Source organism: Sprattus sprattus, assembly GCF_963457725.1.
Source record: "Sprattus sprattus genome assembly, chromosome: 4".
Classification (NCBI taxonomy): Eukaryota; Metazoa; Chordata; class Actinopteri; order Clupeiformes; family Clupeidae; genus Sprattus; species Sprattus sprattus.
Genome location: NC_137923.1, coordinates 47,979,516 through 48,002,188, shown reverse-complemented (window position 1 = coordinate 48,002,188; position 22,673 = coordinate 47,979,516). Strand labels below are relative to the sequence as shown.

At 41.9% G+C, this 22,673-nt stretch overlaps 1 protein-coding gene across 3 annotated transcripts; it reads right to left on the bottom strand.

Annotated features, from left to right (window-relative positions):
• Positions 1-4,387: 4,387 nt before the first annotated feature.
• sgce (sarcoglycan, epsilon) lies at positions 4,388-19,296 on the bottom strand. Of its 3 annotated transcripts, XM_080837866.1 has the most exons (12): positions 19,155-19,296; positions 18,490-18,597; positions 14,590-14,712; positions 13,449-13,615; positions 12,695-12,767; positions 9,417-9,615; positions 8,226-8,388; positions 7,650-7,864; positions 6,744-6,770; positions 5,810-5,998; positions 5,455-5,498; positions 4,388-4,902 (listed from the first exon to the last, which is right to left on the bottom strand). In XM_080837866.1, the coding sequence occupies exons 1-12, from the start codon at positions 19,189-19,191 to the stop codon at positions 4,886-4,888; spliced, it is 1,362 nt and encodes a 453-aa protein (XP_080693992.1). In that variant the 5' UTR covers positions 19,192-19,296; the 3' UTR covers positions 4,388-4,885. The 3 variants fall into 3 exon arrangements, with proteins under 3 accessions (XP_080693992.1, XP_080693993.1, XP_080693994.1); XM_080837867.1 differs by lacking the exon at positions 18,490-18,597; XM_080837868.1 differs by lacking the exon at positions 18,490-18,597 and having other exon boundaries at positions 13,449-13,606.
• Between the last annotated feature and the right edge of the window lie 3,377 nt (positions 19,297-22,673).

The window sequence follows — 22,673 nt, the reverse complement described above, 5'->3', positions numbered from 1 at the left end:
TTGATTAGGGCAGATTCTCGGAGTTGAATGAATGAGTGAAAGTGTGAAGGGGGGTGCAAGGACTCATATGAGCAATAGGTTCTCAGACTTGTCAGCACACTAAATTAGAAAGGAAAGTGTTGGTTGTCAGATAACTTTGGAATGTAATGGTAACTGTGATTTCTATGTGAATTTCTTATAGTTTTGACATACAATCTATTCATTTAAAACATCTAGGACACACAGCACACTGGGAAATAAAATCCTGCAGGGTTGAGGCATCACTCCACAGACATCACACATGTGTGTAGGGAGAATTGGGGAGCATCCACAACAGAGGTGAAAATTTGATTTTAAATGTTAACTGTATAAAGACACACACATATATGGTCAATAAGTCACTTTTTTGTTACATAATTGTGACATGGGCCCTATTGCATTTATGCTCAAATATGTTGTAGCAGTGTCACGGCCAGATTCATTGAGGGTTAATTAGTTTAATTTTAGTCTAAATTTAGTCTGAACTTTAGTCTAAAACTAGCGAACTAACAAACTAAAAGCCATCAAAACTTGACAGCAAGCTAACTAGCCTGCTAACTGATGTGTTCTGTCTATGGACTATCGTCCTGCTGTGAAGGAAGAAAGCTACATAGTAAATGACAGAGAGTGAAAACAGGTGTTGACCAGTTCTTCACATGACCATATACCAACAGTATTAATCTGAGGATGTTATAGTTACCTAGAAAAACATATCTTTAAAACAGTAAAAACATTCATAATGTGTCTTTAACTAACAAGTTACCAGGCTGGTTTATGTCCACATCAGATTGGCCAAATACAGTTTCAAGCACAGACCATCAGCTTGTCATCAACTGACTCCCATATCTACGCTGAATAGGGTTTGCTGAGTACCATATGCATGACTTATCCAAAAATTATTATTATTATTTTGTCATTTTTCCTGTACTCAGTTTGTGCCAAATAATAGTATATGTAGTACTTCGGGATCAATCTGTTTTGATGGGGGAAGAATATGGAATGTGAAGGTGACTACCTCAAAGATGCCTCACAGGTCTAAGCGTTAAGTCCATATCTTTCAGGAATTCTGCTTAATTGTATGACTGACTCATGTCACGTATCAACGTTCTGGCCATGTTGTTCAAGCATCTGAATGCACGTCTCTACAAAGCAGCTTTGACTAAATTAGGCCTGTTGGCATTTTATACGTGATGCCAGAATAAAGTTTACCTGACAGCCTTGCTGTACGCAATAGATATCACTGTGGTCCTAAACAGCAATGAGAAGCAGAATGGGAGTGGCGTGTTCCCACAGCCATTGAGCTCCCGAGGGAATTGAAAAGGCCTTTCTCTCGGGGTCAGGAATGGACATCTAGGCCACCCAAAACACAGCATCTGCAGCTCCATTTGATTACTGGTCCCCTTCAAGAACTTCATGTCATATCATATATATAGGTATTTAGGCTACTGATATACAAGAACATTGATGTGCTAAGCTGTGTGTATGCTAATGTTAAATAATAATAAATCAGATTTATGTAGCGCTAAAGGCCGCCATAAAGCAATAAATAACAATTTGGGTAAAACAATATTTGTCTAACCAACAAAATACCAATCAGCAATCTGATGGGATTGTTACTTTGTAAACTTTGTCCTGAAATGTCTTGTTTTTCATAGCCCACCATTGGAATAAAAAAAAGCTGATTGATTTGCTTTTGTAGTAATGTGTATTGCTGTGTTCAGGTTGTTTCGTGAGTCAAGGGTGGCCATCCAAATGCTCTGCAGTAAAAATGTAAGCCTTCAACCCATCAGCACATTAGAGACAGCAGCCCTGGGCTGGAGGTCACGGAGGTCACAGAGGTCCTTAAGAGCCTTGTTGCCGCACAATGCCAACCCAAAAGCCCATCAGTCCTGGGCAGATGGCCTTTCATTTGTTTTGAGCCCAGGCAGAGGCAGTGTGAACTGACCCTGTGGGGTCTGCAAGGTTGGAGTAGGTCAGGGCCAAAAGAGGGATGAGGACCTGTCATCTGACCTTTCACTTCTGACCTCAAACTGGCAGCTGGAGGGTTAGGGATGCACACATCGCAGTTGGCATATGGAGATGAATTATTTTGTTAGATTAAAATACATTTCAGAGATACAAAATTGTTCGTAAGAAAGTACAACATTCTAATAACTACTGGGAATGTTCTCTACATCAGACTGCATGACAGAAAACGTTTTTTCCACGAAAAGAGAAAACTTTTAAACTTGGTCTTTTTAGGATACAGAAAATGCATTATCATTTTATTGTCTATATTTCTCATTACTGATCAAAGACTGGTAGTGAACAACGGAAGCACATTTACTGGTATTCTCAAGCTAAGTTATATGCAACACCTCCTGTTTTAGAGCAATGTCTTTCATCAAAAGGACACTGGCTGATACGTACGTAAAAGTTTCAGGTAATAAACAAACCATCGAAAAAGCAACAAAATGTTGCATCATCGTACATAACGTTGCTTAATTTAATGCAACACCTCTGTGCAACTTCATGTTAACACCACAGCCAGCTTACTGTATACCCCAGGCCATACCAGCTTATCACATTTAGAGTGGTAACAAAGAAGTGATTTGAGTCAGAGTATTTTTCTTTTTACCTTTTTAACTCCACAAATGGAAAAAGTGATCCTAGCTTTTGAGTCCTACAACTTCTTCAATACTTCACTTAGCTAGCTCACCAACATTAAAAAGAGTACAAATAAATAAATTTAATCTCGGTTTAAGTCTGATTATTTGGGAATAATACAGCAGTCATGCAGTATTCTTAAATGAAGAAACGTCTGGAACTTTTCAGCTGCTGTAACCAAGTCTTTAAAACTTGACCCTGAATCGACTGTGTTAGCCTAATACATACCTCAGTTGGGCTGCCAACCATTAGCATCCCCGCTATCCTTTGCTTTCAGTCTGTGACACGTTAGCATAAACAGTGACCTCAATGACTGCGTTCAGACTTGAGAGAATGTCATCTGCCACGGGAAGCGCATGCTGAATCATCAGAGGGAATCTCTTAAAATGACAACACCGTTCAATCTCTGGGGTGTTCTTCGGTCCACCGTACTTGCTTCCGTCTCTCCTCTCAAATATGACCTTTAGCCATCGCGATTAAACACTACAGAGGCAATGGTGTGACGTAGTCTGATGCAGCTTCAGGAACCCGGAAGAGGTATCCACCAGTGTCCGTCATGATATTTATGGACAGTGACAGTCCCCCAAGGGCTGTTTCATTGTAGGAATGATCTTGTTATAGAGCAGCTGCAAGGTGAGTCCTTTGAGATGTCACTGCACAACTTTAAATGGGGAAGGCGATTTGAGATTAAAGTGAATGATTGAAAGTTTTTTGCAAATACTTTAGGTTTTAGGGTACTTATTTGATTTTTAAAAAGTAAATACTGTTTCTGTACCTGTCCTTGACATCATGTGCATAAAATATTCCTACAAATACAGATTGGCCTTATCTTGTAGATTCCTCTTTGAAGTCATTTAAGTCTGCATAAAAAGTATTATCGAAAATTATCAAAAACCAAAATGTGGGTTGTATGGCCTAAGTTTAGTACAGTGATTATTATTGTTGGGTGTCCTCATTTGGTTTAATTTAGGCTTTGTTTTTTGACCAGTCATTGTAAAGTGTTTAAGCCTTCTTTCACTTATTTTACCTTCAGTTTTAGCGCTCATGTTTTAATGGTATTTTCAATTTGTTCCTGTACTTTGTTGCTATTTTTAACTATTCCAAGGTGATGGCAAATTAAGTGATATAAAAAATAAATGGCATTCATCCACATCTCACACTTTTGCTGCAGGAAAAGTGTCAATGGAATACAAGGCCAAGTACATGCAAGTATTTATCGCCATCCGCAGGCGCTTTAAAGGAGTGCAAGTTACAATCCACCTTTCACTAGACTCAGTTTCAGTGTAGGACAGCAAAAAATAGACACACTACTTCAAAGTGACAATTCAACACAGCTGTTGTAGTGAGGCACTTGCATTGTATGTACTCGTGTGTATTCACTGCAGATCAGCAGATATCACTACACTAGCAATGCATATGTTTGAAATGGGTCCTTTGGCACCCAAAGTGCTAGTATTCTAAATACATACATCACACCAATCAAATCAGTCAATACCACCAAATGTTGATTGCCACTGCGTACGTTTAGCTAATGATTAGCAAACCATGTTCACAAGAGAAACAAGCCACTTTGAGATTTTTTTCCTTATAGTAATTTCAGACAGGGCCAACAGAAGTTCACAAGTACATGCTTCATGTACCTAATGTCCTTATACCAGACTCTTAGTTTGACACTCTAATAAATTAGAAGGCCTGGACAGAGAACATGGAAACACACCCCTGCTTCATCAAAAAACATTTAATAAGTGGGGTGAAAACATCAGCATCGCAGAACATTTGTTTTGTTTTGATTTGTTTTACTTTTTAGATACTGTCTGCTTTGTTTTAAGTTTTAAAAGACAACAGAGGCACTTCCTGCTTATCACACTTCCTTAATGATAGGGTCCAGTGAAAAACAACGCAAGCATGATGTGTAGAGATATTTTTAGAATAATCACAAAGCAAATTATGCCTACTGAACTTCAATGGCAAAATATACATATATAAAAAATACCCTCTCTCTGGAATATAGCTATTGTGAATTGTCTTGAAGTTCATTTAGTATATACAGCTTGACTCCACATTTGGCCCTCCTGGAAAAGCATGGAAATAGGCCATTGCAATGCATGCATAACAGCATTGCTTGAGAGAATATAATGAAACATAATGAACATAAAAAAATTGAAAGGCTAAGTGTGGAATTCCAAATCACAAGTTCAGTGCTTCTGCAACCTTCCTCTCTTCAGGAATACCATTTACCTGTAAAAAAGCACAAAGCTTTTGTCTATTAAATGACGTAATAGAAATACCTCACAGTATACAGTACAGTACAGTACAGTATATAATATCATATATTAATACTATTACATTAAAAGAGAAAGAGTTTGGAGGACTAAATTATACTGTGTGCTCCACTTCCTTTTTAGACAAACTAACAGGTATTTAAGTCGTGAAAAGCAGCCTGACAAGCTGAATTAGTATGACTTATACTTGCCTCCAGCCTTCGAAACGTCGACATACAATAATTATCTCCTTGGTTAGCAGTAAATCAATGGGTGAAAGTTCATGTTAGTGACAGTGTTTCACAGCTGGTATAACTGTAGTTTGTTAGTTCACTTTGATGCAGATTAGCAGAGCAGAGCAGTTCAGACCATACCAGAGAAGTTATCAAATATGTCACGTTAATTCTATTCTGGAAAAACATTGCCATTACAGTTACATTTCTACACACAAAGTCATATATGCTGCATCCAAAACACTAATGCTTGAGTTTTTTGAGTTGTTTTTCATTATTTCATTCTTTTAATTCACCTGGAGGTTGCTGTTGAGGTATTTGGACTTGGTTTTGTAAATTCCTGAAAGGAAAACAAAAAGTATTGATAGTTTTCTAAATTAATATCTCAGCCTAACATTTTTAAACTCACTCATATAGTCATTGATGATTTTCTACCCAAATCCATCATTTTTTATCCAAATTCTGTCATCGGATATCAATAGTAGCAGCCTACATTAGTAACCTACATTTCTACCTCTTCCCATGTTAGAACCTTTCATCCCGACAGCTATGAGCGGGTATTAAAGCTCCAACGAGGTCACAGGGACCACGATACCCTAGAATAAAACTCCAATTCCCACAATCCCACGGGGGGTTGCAAGTGACACTCACGTCTGCGTCTGCATGAGGGGCATGCTGGTGGTCTCGTAGTTGTCCGGGTGCAGCGGCGGCACCACCTCCCCGCTCACAGGGTGGAAGACAGGCAGAGTGGACAGAGGCCAGGAGATCTCGCGGTTCTTGGACATGCTCCTCAGCTCCTTGCTGGACTTCTGGATGGAGCCGTGGTGCACTAGCTGGACACTAGAGAGGGAGAGACGAGGAGGTGTGTAGAAATGGAGAGATGGGTGGGGGAGGAGGGCAAGTCTTAAGACACCTGACGACTGAGTCAGCAGGCACCCTACAGCACAGTACAGAGAAAAAGGACAGAGAGAGAGAAAGCGGGAAGAGTGTGTGTGTGTGTATGTTTGTGTAAAACAGAGTGTGAGAGAAAGACCGTGTGTATGTTTGTGTAAATCAGAGAGAAAGACTGTGTGTGTATATGTCTGTGTAAATCAGAGAGAGAGAGAAAAAGAGCAAAAGATGATGCACAAAAAAGAGAAAACACGATAGAGAAAGCAAGAGAGAAAACGAGAGTACAGAGGGAAGACAGAAAGAGGACAGGACAGAAACAAGCAGAGGCGAGCAGAGCCTTCTCCTCTCTCTATCGAGCCCTTCTCTTACATCAGCTAGCTCCGGATGGCGCTGCAGCCATTTCAACAGCAGCACTTACTAGGCTAAACCTCTCGCTTTAAGCAGCTGTCAACAGGATGGCAAGGTGGAAACACAGATTTTTATGAATGATTCAGATGGATATGAAGATGTCACCACGAGGAGGTTTGGAAATGACGTAAATGTATAAAAGGTAAAATAAATAAATAAAAACACCTAGAGATAACCTATCCAAAATGACCAAAAACGAAAATAAAAATAATATTACTAGGTCAGCAAAGAAGAAAAAAATAAATAAATAAAAGGAGGCAGAAGCCACAGGAGAGGCAACACTTACTCTGGTGTTTCAATGTTTCTTTTTTCCCTAGAAACAAAACAAAATTACTGAATTAAAATACTAATATTAATAGTTGAAAAAAGACAACTACACAAAAGTGAATGAATGAGGAGGAATGACTGGATGCCAGGTGTGGTGTCAGACAGCATGGACACACTGAGAGAGGGGTGAGGTATGGTTTTTTTTTCTTGGAGAGCTATCTCCAGCCAGTTGGGTAGATAACACTGAAGATGTGCAGATGCATGGGGCTTACTGAACCCAATGGACTGTTCATGTATGTGACAGTGATGATGCTAACCATTGAGATGAAAATGTGATTCACACAGCCATGTCTATACTCTCAGAAGACTCAAGCAGACAGGCACGCAGACTATGGCAGGAGGCTGGATGGGAGTGAGGAGCTGCTTTCCTGTGACATTACTTAAATTATAACCCTCAACCTGTGATCATGGTAGTCCTGGATACTCCTAATATTAGTCCACAAACTCCACATAAATTCCTTCTTTCTCTCGAACATTGTATCCATCTTCACATGGCGTTGCTAAAGCTAGCTTTGTGTAATTTAGAGCCCCTAGAAACATCCTTCAAAGTGTATCATAAGCATTTCACCTATTGCCAGTATTTTTGTCAACGGAGTGTTACTTTTTGTGCATGTGAAGGCTTGAAGGCTTTTGAAGCATGTACTTTGTACGTCCCCCTCTATATGTGTATGTGCAGCTTAGAGTGTCTACATGGGAACCTGTGTGTGTCTTTGTGAGTGCGTATGTGTTTGTATTCTTATCATTCTTTTGTGCGTGGGTCAAGGCTTTCATTGGTTCGATGTTTGTGAATGGTTCAGAAACTGAGTGTGTGTGTGTATCCTCTCCACCCGAGGCAGCATGGTGTACTGAGGCGCGGCCCACTTACACCCCCTCGCGGCGGCAGCACATGGCGTAGCCGAGGACAGCGAAGAGCACCATGGCCACGGCCGAGGGCACGGCCAGCGTCACCACGAAGTCTGAGAAGTAGTCCCTGCTCTGCATGGCCTCAGATGGGGGGTCATACCCCCACATGTCCGGCAGCACGCCTGGCCCAGGGTTGGGCCGCTCCCGATACACCGTCACCACTTTGGTGATGTCCACCTGACAGGGGTCAGTGAAGTGAATGGAGGGGTCAGAGGTCAAGGTCTAAAATGTCCTTCATTAGATATAAATAGAAAAACAGGAAGTGTATGTGTGCGTGTGTGTCTGGGTGTGGTTGACTTCACACACATTTTATGCGTGCTTAAGTGCATGTTTGCATGCATGCATCACTGCACAGTATGGTTCAGTGTACATGTAGACGTGTTTGTGCATGCATGACTTGTGTTTTGCATGGTTTTGTTTGTGTTCTGCGTGTGTGTGTGTGTGTGTGTGTGTGTGTGTGTGTGGTGTGTGTGTGTGTGTGTGTGTGTGTGTGTGTGTGTGTGTGTGTGTGTGTGTGTGTGTGTGTGTATCTGCTCACCAGATTGATTTTGCACCAGTCGATGTCGAACTGGGCGCGAAACTTCTTGTCGCAGCTGATGGACGGCTCCATCTCCTGACTGCAGCGTAGCTGGTTCTGGGGCGTCTCCACCTCACGCAGGCACGACGAGAACGGCACGTCAGCCCCCACCATCACATACACACTACACACACACACACAGATAGGATCGTCAGTGAACCACACACACACACACACACTATCTCCTGACTTTTAAACACAAGGCCCCTCCACATGTGTGTGACATGAAGTCCCGTCATCATATATCATTCACCATAGAAGGAGGAGAGGAGGATAGATTCTGAGAAGCATCTGTAGTCATGGATACTCAGGGAATAAACAGAAAACTCGCCGGCCACATACAGCACATCAGTGCGACTTCAGATCCCATCCCTAGCCATGCAGAAACAGAGTGGAATGCCAATGTACACACACCCACTCACTGTCACATTCACACTGAGCCCAGAAAGAGTGGGGTGCAAGTAAATACACAGACACACTCACACAAACACAAATACACCCCAGGCACAGAGCAGGATGTCAGTGCACATGGGTTTTGTTCTCACTTAAGTCCATGCCTGCCAGTCCTGCTCTGAAAGCTTCCCAAACGGCAGTATGAATAATTAACGGACAGCTTATTTCAACCTGTCTGGGGAATTCCTCACTGAGCCTGTCACACTGCCTCTGACTGCAGCAAGCAGTGTGCCGGTTACATGCTGGAGCAGCTAGCACAATGCTAACTTTAGGGACTCACCAGTTACATGCTGGCGCAGCTAACACAATTCTAACTCAAGGGAATATCATATAGAATGTGTTATGTATGTATACGACTCTGTAGTGCACCATTACTGACGCTACTAAAGGCAACAACACTGGTGTCTGGAAAGCCTAATCAGAACTGATCTGTACTGTACTGTAACAGAACAGTACTTTTGTGACTTCCATATTTTTTTCCCTTTGTATTACTTAAATGGTCACATCCCACACAGTAAGATCTCCCCCTAACCTCACCACTGTAAGTTAAAAGGAAGAAAATGGAACCTTTTTGAAGTTACATTAACTGAAGAACTACTAATTACATAATTATAACTTACTCAGACTGGTACATTTCCTGTGTGTGTGTGTGTCTGTGTGTGTGGAGGGGGATGAGTCAATCTTTTGCTGATGACTCACCCCTCCTTGAGGTCGTTGATTGGAAGCGGCACGCGACCACCACGGTCCAGCGCCGAGGTGATGTTGATGGCGTTGAGTCGCTCCGGCTGCCACACATTCTTCACGGCGCCCAGGAAGTCGCCAAGCACCTCGCTGGCCAGCATCTCCTCCACGTTCATGTTCCTGATGTAGAACTCTGCCTGGAAGGGCAACGGGAACTCTGCCAAGAGGAGAGAGGAAGAGAGATTAGCGAGAGAGGAATGGAAAGAGAGTGAGAGGGAAACAGACAGAGACAGGAAGAGACATACTGGCAGTGAAAGGAACAGGGTATTAAGATGTGCAGTGGGGAAAATAAGTATTTGAACCCCTACCGATTTCGCAAGTTTGGCCACTTGTAAAGAAATGTGTGATCTAGAATTGTATTGGTAGGTGTATTTTAACAGTGAGAAACAGAATAAAGAAAATTCAGAAAACTGCATTTTATAACATTTATGACTTTATTTGCATTTGATGCAAAAAATAACTATTTGAACCCCCAAGGAAACAGCAATAATTCTGGCTCACAATGACCAGTTATGTGCCCAAGAAGCACACAGATTAGTCCTCATTAGGTCTAACAAGGTGCACCTGATCTCAACTGGGGGTGTTTATAAAAGAAACCTGTCCAAAGAATCATACTTCACACCTTTAACCTCACCACCATGGGCAAGACCAAAGAGTTGTCCAAGGACGTCAGAGATAAGATTGTAGACCTGCACAAGGCTGAAATGGGCTTCAAAACCATTGGCAAGCAGCTTGGTGAGAAGCAAACAACTATTGGTGCGATTATTCGTAAATGGAAGCAACACCAAACAAATGTTAATCTCTCTAGGTCTTGGGCTCCATGCAAGATATCCCCTCGTGCGGTATCAGTGATCATTCGAAAGGTGCAGAATAACGCCAGAACTACACAGGGGGAGCTTGTGAATGATCTCAGGGCAGCTGGAACCACAGTCACCAAGAAAACCATTGGCAACACACCACGCCGTAATTATTTGAAGTACTGCAGCACTTGCAAGGTCCCCCTGCTCAAGGAAGCGCATGTACAGGGCCATCTGAAGTTTGCCATTGCACACTTGAATGATTCTAAGGAGGATTGGGAGACAGAATGTGGTCAGATGACACCAAAATCAAGCTCTTTGGCATCAACTCGACTTGCCGTGTCGGGATGCTGAATATGACCCCAAGAGTATATCATACCCACCATCAAGCATGGAGGTGGAAACATTATGCTTTGGGGCTGTTTTTCTGCCAAGGGTACAGGACGACTCCACCGTATCAAGGGGACTATGGATGGGGCCATGTAACGTGGAATATTGGGCTTGAACCTCATTCCCTCATTCCCTCCCATTGAAAACGCAACCTTAAAGATTTGGAGAGGATCTGCAAAGAGGAGTGGACCAAAATCCCTCCTGAGATGTGTGTAAACCTGGTGACCAACTACAAGAAACGTCTGACGTCTGTGCTTGCCAACAAGGGTTATTCCACCAAGTACTAAGTACATTTTTGTCAGTTAGTTTTGCTAGGGGTTCAAATACTTATTTTTTGTATCAAATGCAAATTAAGTCATAAATGTTATAAAATGCATTTTTCTGTATTTTTTTGTTGCTTTCTGTTTCTCACTGTTAATATACACCTACCATTACAATTATAGATCACACATTTCTTTGCAAGTGGCCAAACTTGCGAAATCGCGAGGGGTTCAAATACTTATTTTCCCCACTGTATGTCAGCTAGACCAACAGAAGAAAAGAGAGAGAGAAAACGAGACAGAGAGTGATGGAGGCAGCGTATGCAGATGCAGTAGAGTAGAGATACGGTTCAAAAAGGCTATACAGTATGTCAGCTGCTAGCTTGTAACTCGACTTTAAACAACTTGAACTAAAAGGCTTATCCCTCTTTAAAGGGGAGAAGGGAGGCCGGCTGATCAGAGTTTGCTGAGTTGGCAGTATTCTTAGTCTCAGCAGTCATGGGCGATTTTCTGTGCCTCTGCCTGTAATTGCTACCATGTCCCTGCTTACGCGCGGGGTAACACACGGCCATGGGCTGTCTGACTCGCTTTTCCGATTTTCCCATCAGGCGCACTCAGTCTTAAATATCAGACAACCCGGCCTTTAGTGGGGCTGGATCAGTGGGGCCAGCGAGACGGGCGTCTGTCCGGAGCGTCTGCCGTCTGTCGCGCAGGACCCTGATGTGACGTGCGGGCAGCTGGCGGCAGATGGCTGCTGACGTCAGAGCGATGTAAGGCTTGGCATATCAACAGCTGGTCAGAGCAAAGCCACCGCTCCGCAGTACGGCGGGTGCTACACATCAGTCATTAGGGCTGGGTCTTGACATGATACGTTACGTGATACATAAAACAGCCATTAATGCTCTTTTTTTAATTCTTCAAAAATAACAATAACCCAGCTCAAAGGACTATGGTGTCTGGGGTAATAGCTGTGTGCCGCGGTAGCAAAACCACTGTAGTACGGTATGGATATCAGTTTCAGTCCCGAGGAAGTAGTGCAGTGGGCATTTGTGTTGACATGTGCATGTATTATTAATTAATGTGTGAGCAAATGAACACGTCGGCAGACAGACGGTCAAGAGAAGGTGATCACAGTGATACTACCTTATTAGTCATGGCATACATGACACCCTATATGACCCATGAGAAAAGAACTAGAGCAGCTCAATGCAACTGTGAGGGAAGGGATAATGGTATCAGGTAAAAGACTGTGCCTGACGGACATTCTGGCACATTTCCCATTCATTGATATATGAATCTATAATATTTTGATATTATTATGCTATTATATTTATTTATATGTAATTCATTATCTGACATGAACATACATGTTCCGGTGAACTTCTTGTCTTAATATAATGGAGTAAATACAAAAACCCTGAGTAGCTGCATGATTGACAGCTGTGACAACAGATTATTTACATAATAGAAGATGGCTTATCTGGTTAAATCTTCAGGAGCTATAAGAAAATCCTGAATATCTGATACTGGTGGGTGAGCACAACACTATAACTCTCTAGAGGGATAGTAATACTTTACATTATGAATCCCTTACCTAACATGATCTGAAATCATTACCTTGCTAAGCATTATATTATTAACATAATATCATGTGGTGATGATAAGGTGAGTAGCTTGTTTGTGTGATATAATGCACAGAATGGTGACATGTGAAGGATTCTTTTAATGGAAAGTGTTTCCAGCGCCATCAATAACTACATAAAATGAGCCAAAACACCAAGACTCTCACCTTCGTTACCCATGATGTTTATGACCAAGTTGTTCCTGGCTGTTTCGAAAGTGCGTCTGTTGTAGGCTGTAATCTGCAACGCATAAGGGTGAAAGTTTAAGCCCAGATCAGGGCCAGGCAGATTATAGTGCATGCGTGGGTCAGGTCGCGGGCCTCGGCTCAGCCAGATGCAAATATGTCACGTCGAAGCCGAAGGAATGAGAGCGTGACAGTTTTAAAGCTTGTGGCATGCCCTCCGAACTCAGTTGAGAACACTGGTCCACAAAAGACCCAGACGCAGAAAAACTCTTCTGAAGAAATGTAACAATAAAAGCCACAAAATGTACATTTAGTAAACTTTTGTCCTAAGCGACGTACAAGGGAGAGTCCTATATTGACTGACAGGATAAAAGCTTTGTTATAACACATGGATCTGCAATGTACATAGAGGAATGTACATATAATAACTTTATCCTTAACTGTGTTTCGCCACTATAGTCGGCGGTTCTCCAGTCCAGCTCTGCGGCTCAAAATGGAGTTCTGGTGTTCGTCACTACTGGTGCTTTCTAATCATAGTGTCCCCATATCAGGCTCTCAAGTCAAGGAGATGCATGGCAGTCTGCATTGGCTGGACCTCCAGCATTTACTCACACGCACACACACACACACACACACACACACACACACACACACACACACACACACACACACACACACACACACACACACAGACAGAGGCATATATGCTTCTACGAACACACATTAACATACACACCTCAATGATGGTGGGCCTGCCGACATGCTCAGCCGTCGGTGAGCCGTAGAGCACTCCGTCGCTGTGGGGGGTTCTCTGGATGTAGCGCAGCCACCCCGGCCTGTCAGGGTAGCCCCTCAAGTTGGTGTTAAACGTGATGGGGTCGTTACTTGAGTCACCTGTGTGCACTGAGTCATGAAAACCATATAATGCCTCAAACATGATCTACCATGTCCACAGGGTTGGGGGGTCACTAGTTACATGTAGTAACAGTTACAGTTACAACTAGTTACCCCCTAACTAGTTACATGTAATAACGGTTACAGTTACAACTAGTTACCCCCCAACTAGTTACATGTAGTAACGGTTACAGTTTCAACTACAGTAGTTACCCCACAACTTGTGACATGTAATGGACTTACCTAATTAAATTGGGGGGGGGGGGGGGGGGGGGGGAGGTAATTGTAATCCATTACAGTTACTTAGAAAAGGAGTTGGTGATTACAAAGGGGTTGTATCCGAATATAATAATAATTTACTGTAAAAAGTTGCAACGCTTATATGTAGACTATAACATTCATTCTGTTGCTTTGCATCTTTTCCCCATTTAGACAGGCTCCAATCATTTAGCAGTATGCGCTAAAATTTGGAGCATTGTTTTTTATTGGTTCTCTTAAATTTGCACAGCCTCTCGTCTGCCAATCCAAAAAGTAATCCAAAGTAATTCAATGTTATACGTTACATTTCTTTAATGATGTAATTGAAATTGAAGGGTACTTATTTCATTTTAACAGGGTAACTAGTAATCTGTAACCTTCTCGATTTAAACAGTAACCTTCTCAACCCTAAATGTCAACATATCATATTTCATGTACTGAGGCACCTGAGGCATTCTTCCCATGGAAACGGTGTGACATTTAGACTCTTACTGAACTTAAGAGGACATTTTGTAAATACCATCTTTATAAGAATGAGTGAGTAGCTCCAGTAGTAAATACTGTAAGCAAGCAGCATTGCTTCCAGTATTTCTAGCTGGACAAGATACATAGAGATTCTGTATCATAAATATAAAGCTAATATATTAAACATTTCCAGTTCCTAAGAGAATAAAAATGAGATTCATCCAAAGGCCAGGCAAAGTGATCTGAAGAGCAGTACCCACCAGCTTTTATGTAGGGAGCAAACTCGCCTTTGAAGTACTCTCTCTCTAGTACGTGCACAAACAGCACGCCGGCAGAGGGGTAGACGTTGCGGTCTCCATGTGACCTGGACAGGATAGTGACCACTGGTGCAGAGAGGGAGAAAAGGAAGGAAGTTAAGTACAGATATGGCACCCAGGTCTCAGTTTTATCAAATCCAGTTACTGTACTACATATATGTGTATGTATACTGTATGTGTGTGTGAGTATATATATATATATATACTGTAGTTTATCAAATCCAGCTACTGTACTACATATATACAGTATGTGTATGTATATGTAAATATATACTGTATAGTTTATCAAATTCAGTTACTGTTCTACATATATATGTATATATTATTATTATGAACATAATTGCAAATATATGTGCATACATGTATTTGCAATTCTGTTCATAATGTAACAACATAATGTATGTGTCACACCACTGTACAATACTGATACTGAATTAGGATTAGACTGGATTATATTTTTAGCGTACCTCAAATCTCCACTATTCAGAGAGAAAAGTACATAGTCATGGGAACAATGAAGGCTTCTTTATTTAAGGGTATGCAGCAGCGTAAGTGTGTGGGCGTGTGCACGTGTTGGCATTGTGTCTTTCAGGTCACTGGCTGGCAGTGAGAAGCAAAAGGCAGCGAACAGCCAGGCAATGAGTCACACTCTCCAGACAGGCACGCGTGGTGCGCGCACACACACACACACAAACACACACACACACACTCGCAAACACACTCCAAAGCCAACTACTCCTCCCCAACTCACACAGGCGCCCTGCCCTCTATTACACCCACTCTCACTTGGATGTGCTCCATTCAGAACAAACGCACATGCAGACGCACTCAAACACACATGCATACACACTCAAACACACATGCATATTGCATACACACTCAAACACACCTACACATACACACACACACATGCGTACACACACAATTATTCCTTCCTTATTCAATATCTGATTCCAATGATTCCTAGGCTAAGACTGTGTTTGAAACTGTTGCTTGACATTTCACTCTCTCTTTTTCCCCTTCATTTTTCTGGCCCAAATGAAGATATTCTTCTCTGTAGTAGATGGGGGAGAAATATATCAGCTCCACTGAAGGTGTGTAATTTTGTGTGTGTGTGTGTGTGTGTGTGTTAGGAGGATAAGGGCTGTGGCACTACTGCACTGCTGTAGGAATATATCAACTCCACTGAAGGTTTGTGTGTGTGTGTGTTTGTGCCTGCGTGTGTGTGTGTGTGGGGGGGGGCCTGTGTGTGTGTGTGTGTTAGGAAGATAAGAGCTGTGGCACTCATGTGTGGCTGGGCATCTGACTGTGGCTGCTGCGGCTGGGCCCACTGCCTCCAGCCAGCCAGTCTCATTACTGCTCCGTGCCTGAGTGCCCTGCTGTGGGGAAGCTGTTTCCCCAACATCTCACCCAACCCACCATACGCACACACTACACGCACACACACACACTTTAACATACATACATACCACACAGTATGCACACACTACACACACACACACACACATACTGAGGAGTGAGAAGCAGCATCCCACTCACAAGTGTTAAAACACACCAAGGAGATTAGTTCTGGAGGCTGGATAAGATAGTATGCGGAATGCAGCCGCCACCACCACACTCTTTTCTAATTTGTAAATCAATGGGAGGTTGTTTTTCTTCTTCAATGTTGCTCTGTGCTATGCATTATCTTAATCTTCCATAGGGGATTCACATTTGAAATTCCAACAGGGGAGGCTTCTACAGATAGCCCATGTTTTAAACACAAACCACTGTACTGTAATGACTACTGATACATGACTGATTTCATTCTACCCACAGTTATAATGGCTACTAACATAAGCTCTAAAGCATTCCAGGGAGACAAGGGAAGCACTAAGCAGTAAAACCCTATCAGTCTGCAGAAGGTGTGGGACAGCAGTATAATTGCTCAAGATGAAAGTCCACGTGGTCATAAACCACATAGCTGAAAAGTGAAAATGTTGACAAAACATAAATGCTATCAAATCAATGAGTACACAAAACTCCTGGTCCATAGAATTCACTGGAATATTGATAAACATGATCTTTACTGCCTTCAAACGTTAACAACATCAGCGTTGTATGCATTAAACCACTTGTCATTTTTTTTTAAGAGAAACTATACTAGGATCCAAAACAAAGCGATGCCCCATCACAATTTTTAAAAACTAACTTGCGCAAAAGTTTGTATCCAGTAAACAAAACTTAAATATGAAGAACACCTTCAGCACCAAATAAAAGAATATGCTGATACAGTGCCACATATTTAGTACTTAATAAACGTTATTAACAGCATTCCATAACAACATATAATAAAGATGTGGCTCCATGTAAACCAGAACCCAACCGACCCTCTATGAAAGGTTATTCATACAGTTAATTATCGTAGGCAAGGCTGGTTATTGATCCACATCAAATGGTATGGGGGTGGTGGACAGATGTGTCCCGTCAGGGCTGGGCAGGGCATATGGTGCCTCTGTGATTGCTGTGACACCCAGCTGGCCCCTTGATGCTCCAGGCAAACCTCTCACAAACACTATTCAACAGAGGATGAAGTCATTATGCAACACTCTAATAACCCCATGTAAGAGTTCCTTGGCTTTCTGTGCCACCCTTTTTGCTATTTCTTCTACTGATAATAACCTTTGAAGAACTTTTTTTGTTTTGGTCTGAGGAGGGTTCTATGAAGGAACTTTAGAAAAGGTCTGTGTAGATCCCTTAGGAAACCCTTGTGTACAAAACAACAATTCTATGCAGAACCTGTTCCACAAAAAGAGCCTATTGTGAGCAAACTCTAAAGAGATGTAAAAGTTCTTCCGTAGGGACAACCAAAAATAAAATATTTTTCTCAAAAAGGGGCTTCAAAGTAAAGCAAATAACACCTTAAACTGTGTGGTTACAGTCTACCTACAGGTGACCAACTCAGTTTGCCTAATGGGTCATCCATTAATGGTTAATGCTCAATCTGCACAAACGGCCAAGGCGACTGGGTGAAGGCACACGCCTTCCTTTTGACAGATTTCCCTTCAGGACCCAACACTGGGAATGGCTAACCCCAGTTTATGCCTTTATAGGACTGACCTTGGACAGGACAGCACTCGGAGAGAGAGAGAGAGAGGGAGAGAGAAAGAGAGAGATGTCGGTGTAGAAAAGGAACATCCTTTGAGAGTAGGGATGTTCCCCAATTGAACTGTCGAATCAGCTGGATGGTGGTTTCTCTTGGCACAAATGCGGTGGAACTCATGAACCAACTGCTCTGAGGCATCGTGAGACGGCAGTCTTTTGTCTCTCAGTCCAAAGTGCCTTTGCCTGGAAGTGAAACTCACTAGGCTTTGCTGTGACTTGTCACAGTGACGCAACGAAAGCAGTTGCAGGCCAAGACGAATGCAGATGGCAGGAACTGATTTTGATCATGGACCAATGGACCTAATAGGCACACTTTTTTTTTCATTGCTAATGAATATCCAGGTAAGAGTTATAATTCTTAAATACTCAAAAGAGAAAAACTATTCAGAATACTGTATGATGCTGAACCACTGTGACCTTTCAGTGGGCAGTATGAGGGTTTTATGGGATTAGTTGTTACGTTTTACCACACAGGAGGTCTCATTAGATTTGGTCAATCAAACGGTATAATTCCAAACAGTCTACCATAACCAATTTTCCAAGTTGGCTGTATATTCCATTAAAGGTTTTAACTAACTGCAGCAAGCCACCAAACAAAACGCCTTAAAAGAGACTGATTATGAACTGACAGCAAATAATGTTAGCTATTGTAGTTGGGATTGGGGTACGAGTCAATAGAGGCAAACTGTCACCACTCACCATCGGTCTGCAAAGGAGACCTCTGCTTATACTCGAGTAAAGGCTGTATTTGGCTTTTCCCCCGCGACATAACGCCATGTTTGACATCAGACGACTGTACCATGCAAGCTTTTGTTTTAATACACAAGACATAAATCACCGTAAGCAATACATTTTCCGTTACCACAATTACGTAAAATTCGTTAATGGTTCCGCTGAAATTGCAATGACATCATGTAATTTTGTACCAGCAAACATGTAGCTGGCAATGTACAATATGCAAATACGCTTTATCAAAAGAGAGATAATGAATGCTACACTTTAAGTGGAAGACAAGCTAGCCATAATTAGCAAGCTAATGAACCAAATTACATCGAATTAACATAACGTTAGACCACCTGATACACGAGATAACATGCTTTTCCAAAAGACAATCCATGTTCTTGTTATTTAGCTGACATCATTGTTTAACTAAGCTCTGTTGCGAAACAAAGACAGCATGCAATGTGTTTCCAAATTATTCACTGTCAAGCACTGTAGCTGGCTGATGTTTCTCGGTAGCTAACATTAGCGAGCTACTGAAAACTAAATGATGACTGGCAGCAAGCTCGATGGTGGCAGCTAGCTAGCTAGCTGCACAGAACGATAATAATAAGTCTATGATGTCGGTCCAAATCGATACATACCAACATAAAGCCATACGACAACGCCAACGGTGTCCATTGTTTATTGAGCTCAGGAAATATTTACACTGCAATCTATTCGAACTATTCGTTGAGGACCATTATTATTTTGACAACGATACACATCCTCCTTGAGAATTCCATCCACCGCCCTCTTCCCAGCGCAATGTGTGGGCAGTACGCGCTCTGGTTGGCTGGAAGCAGTAGTGGAACATCTGGCGCAGATGCTGATGTGCACAGGGCTGCAGGATTCCTACAGGAAAATACGTTTTTTTTAATATTCCTGGCAGAGCATAGGATAGGCCTACGGGCAACGCCTAGATTTATTAAAATGGGTAGTCGAATTTGCCATTAGTAACAGTGACAGTGGCTTGGTCTGTTGGGTTACCTGCTGAATTATCACATAAAGTATAATGCTTCTTGATAGTGATGTTGAATAGGCAGTAGACGGAGGCCCACACCCAAAAGGTATGTAGCCTGCAAACTCCCGCTTCCTGTTAGTCAGGAGTAAACAGGACAGCTTGATGAAGTCTATTAAAATATTTTCAACTCCCTGTGGCGAAAGCTGAACAGACAGATGGCCATGAAAAGAACATTAGCTCCCAGATGATACGCCACTGGTTGGCCCTAGAGAATCCCGCATATTTGCATTCAGATTTAGGCTAATACTCTTTGCACTGACCATGAACATCATCCTTAAGGAGAAAACATCTTGTAACATTTTCTGGTTCTGTGATGTCGGGAAATTGCTGTTTGCAAGGAAGAAATTGCACCAGTCTCCTGCTGCCAAACCCCTTTTCCCCTTCCCAGATTATTTTTAGGTTGCTAAGCAACATACCAGGATCTAATTTTTCTGATAGAAACAGAGTGGGCTACGAGTCAGTAGGTTATCTTAAAACCTATTTGAGTATGGAATTATATCTGTCTGATGTTACTCAGTTAGGCCCACCCCATGCTGGGTACACACACACACACACACACACACACACACACACACACACACACACACACACACACACACACACACACACACACACACACACACACACACACACACACATTCACACACACTCACACACAATTGCAGGCTTGCTTATATAACAGATTTCAAACCCCTCTTGGATAGCCTACTGCAAATCTATTAACTAAAACAAAAAGCTTGTCATATCTGCTGTAAAGCTTCCTACACATTTTGTTTATTGTATGTTCTGGTTTAACTATTTCACAAAGATCTCTTTTATTTCACTCCACTTTTTCACATGTTCAGTCAGCTCTTTGCCAGTAAGAAAGGTTGTTGTTACAACAGAGATCATGTAAGAATTCCACTAGAGGTGATATTCAGACCTAGGTCAGATGAGTGCTTGTTATTCCACTTTTTGTATGTGCATGTTAAAATTAGCCTATTGTATCCTGTCTATCCAAACAGACGAAGTGAATTTAGTATATATTAAACTATAAATAGGCTATATATTGTAACCACTGGTTACAACACAAGATCTCTTTGCTGAGCGTGTGGATGCGCTCCCATCATTTGCCAAATGATTGATATCATCATGCAAAACACGTGTTCTGTGTTTTGCATGTTAACCTGTCGAGGAAAGTTAATGTGCTGGTATTTTTTCATTAATTCATTCTTTTTTTTGCCAGACTGCAGTTCGATGCAACCCCCTCCGTGCAGATTAATGGAACGAACCATCTTTAGAAATGGGGTTAAACACCTGTCACATGGGCTAAACTATTTCGCTCAGTATCCTCGGTGGTAGAAAACCCGAATTGTTTGATTTCTGTAACAAATTAGCTTGTATTCAGTCATATGAAAAATATTTTGTTAGTGGAAATTAAAAGTAATTGACGATGTTTCTGCCCGAACACCCCTATTACTAGAATGGCAGCATCACCCATTGCCTGCAATGGCGTTGTCTGGCAGTGTGTAGACCCCGGCTTTTATGTCAAATTGTTTCAATACGATGGTGAAGTATCGAAGCAATGGTCCAGTTCATCTGGCTAGTCTGTGAAGAAATGGGTTCTAGAGGAATGTAGTTAAACAGCCAAAGGAGATAATATCGATGAATTATGTGCAGAGCAATGTTTCTTTGCATCAGGCATTGGTCAAAACATCAATTTTTAACGAGGCAAGGTAAGTGACTCTTTTGTTTTGAACATTGTAGCAACAGCTATGGCGTGGCATAACTGACAACTTCTGCTATTCCACATAAGGTTTGTTTATCGACTTGAAGGCAGTTCGTATTATTTTATTTGTGGATGGGGCTGTCATGCCATGTCCTGTGCAGACGATTGGGCTCAGACCCTGTGCGGCGCATAAGCTTTACCACATGATGCTAAGCGTTGCAGTTTTGTTATACTTATTTCATTCAAGTCAAGACTTGCCCGGTACTGGTCGAACCTGCAGTGAACAGACGATTTTGCTGCTGTGGTTAATGCAGGAAATAGCCTACTTGTAGGGTTTTGTACCAAGGATTTATTTGCCGCATTTGCTGATTCTTGCAATTTGACATTTCGGTGACACGCATCCTTGAAGTGAACGGTGGCGACCAGTCTGCCAGTTACATCTATTTTCTTCCCTAAGCCTTTGTTTCCAAGTGAAATTCAAGGTAATGTTGTGTTCCTGATGTTGGATAGACGCTACAAACCTTAAAAACAAAGGTAGGACTTGTTCCTTCAGCAAAGCTTGCTGTTCCTGTCTGTTGGTATTAGTGGAATTCAACTCCAATCTAGTTATGAAGGCAGTGTTGATACTAAATATTAAACTAAAAGTAGGCCTGCGTAATTTACAAATGCAGGTGTTGTAAACATTATCTCATTGCGACGTTACCCAGTCAGAGGAGATGTATCTGCGTTGAAATTTCAAACCGTGGGTACAGACATTGTAGTGGTCCATTAATAAATGATATCAAAATATTTGCACGTCGGAAACTACACACTTCTAGACAGTTACAGAAAATATCCACGTCTTCAAACAGTCCAAGTTTGAAACTAGGGTTGGCGATAGCAGGTAAGATTATGGTTTAGAGTCTTATCTGCACTTGAATCATGAAATGTGTGATGACGCCACTTTCATTTGTTACAAAATCTTTTGAAACAGCAAGGTATTATATGCTCCCTGTATTACGTAGTCAATGAGGCAGGCTCGTCTGAAGTGATGCTGTGCCTGCGTGGGATCATTAAAAAACAAACGATTTTATCACCCAAGTACTCCCCTTGACTGTGGCTCAGCCGCTTTTACCACGCTCTACCGAAACCATCGTGCTCAACGTTTGTATCAACGTTTCTGTTTGTGAATGAATGTGTCATAAGCAGATTGTTATGACTCATATTAGAGAGCATCATTGTTATACCCATCTATAACATAGAAGTATGTCAAATATATGCTTAGTTTGTGTTTTTCTGAACGCTTTTTTTCTTTAGAACTCTCCAGTGTTCATACTGCAATGTGAGACTTCACAGAAATGACAGTGATTCTGAATGGTACCACTGAAGTGAGACCCCTCCCTTGAAGCGAAC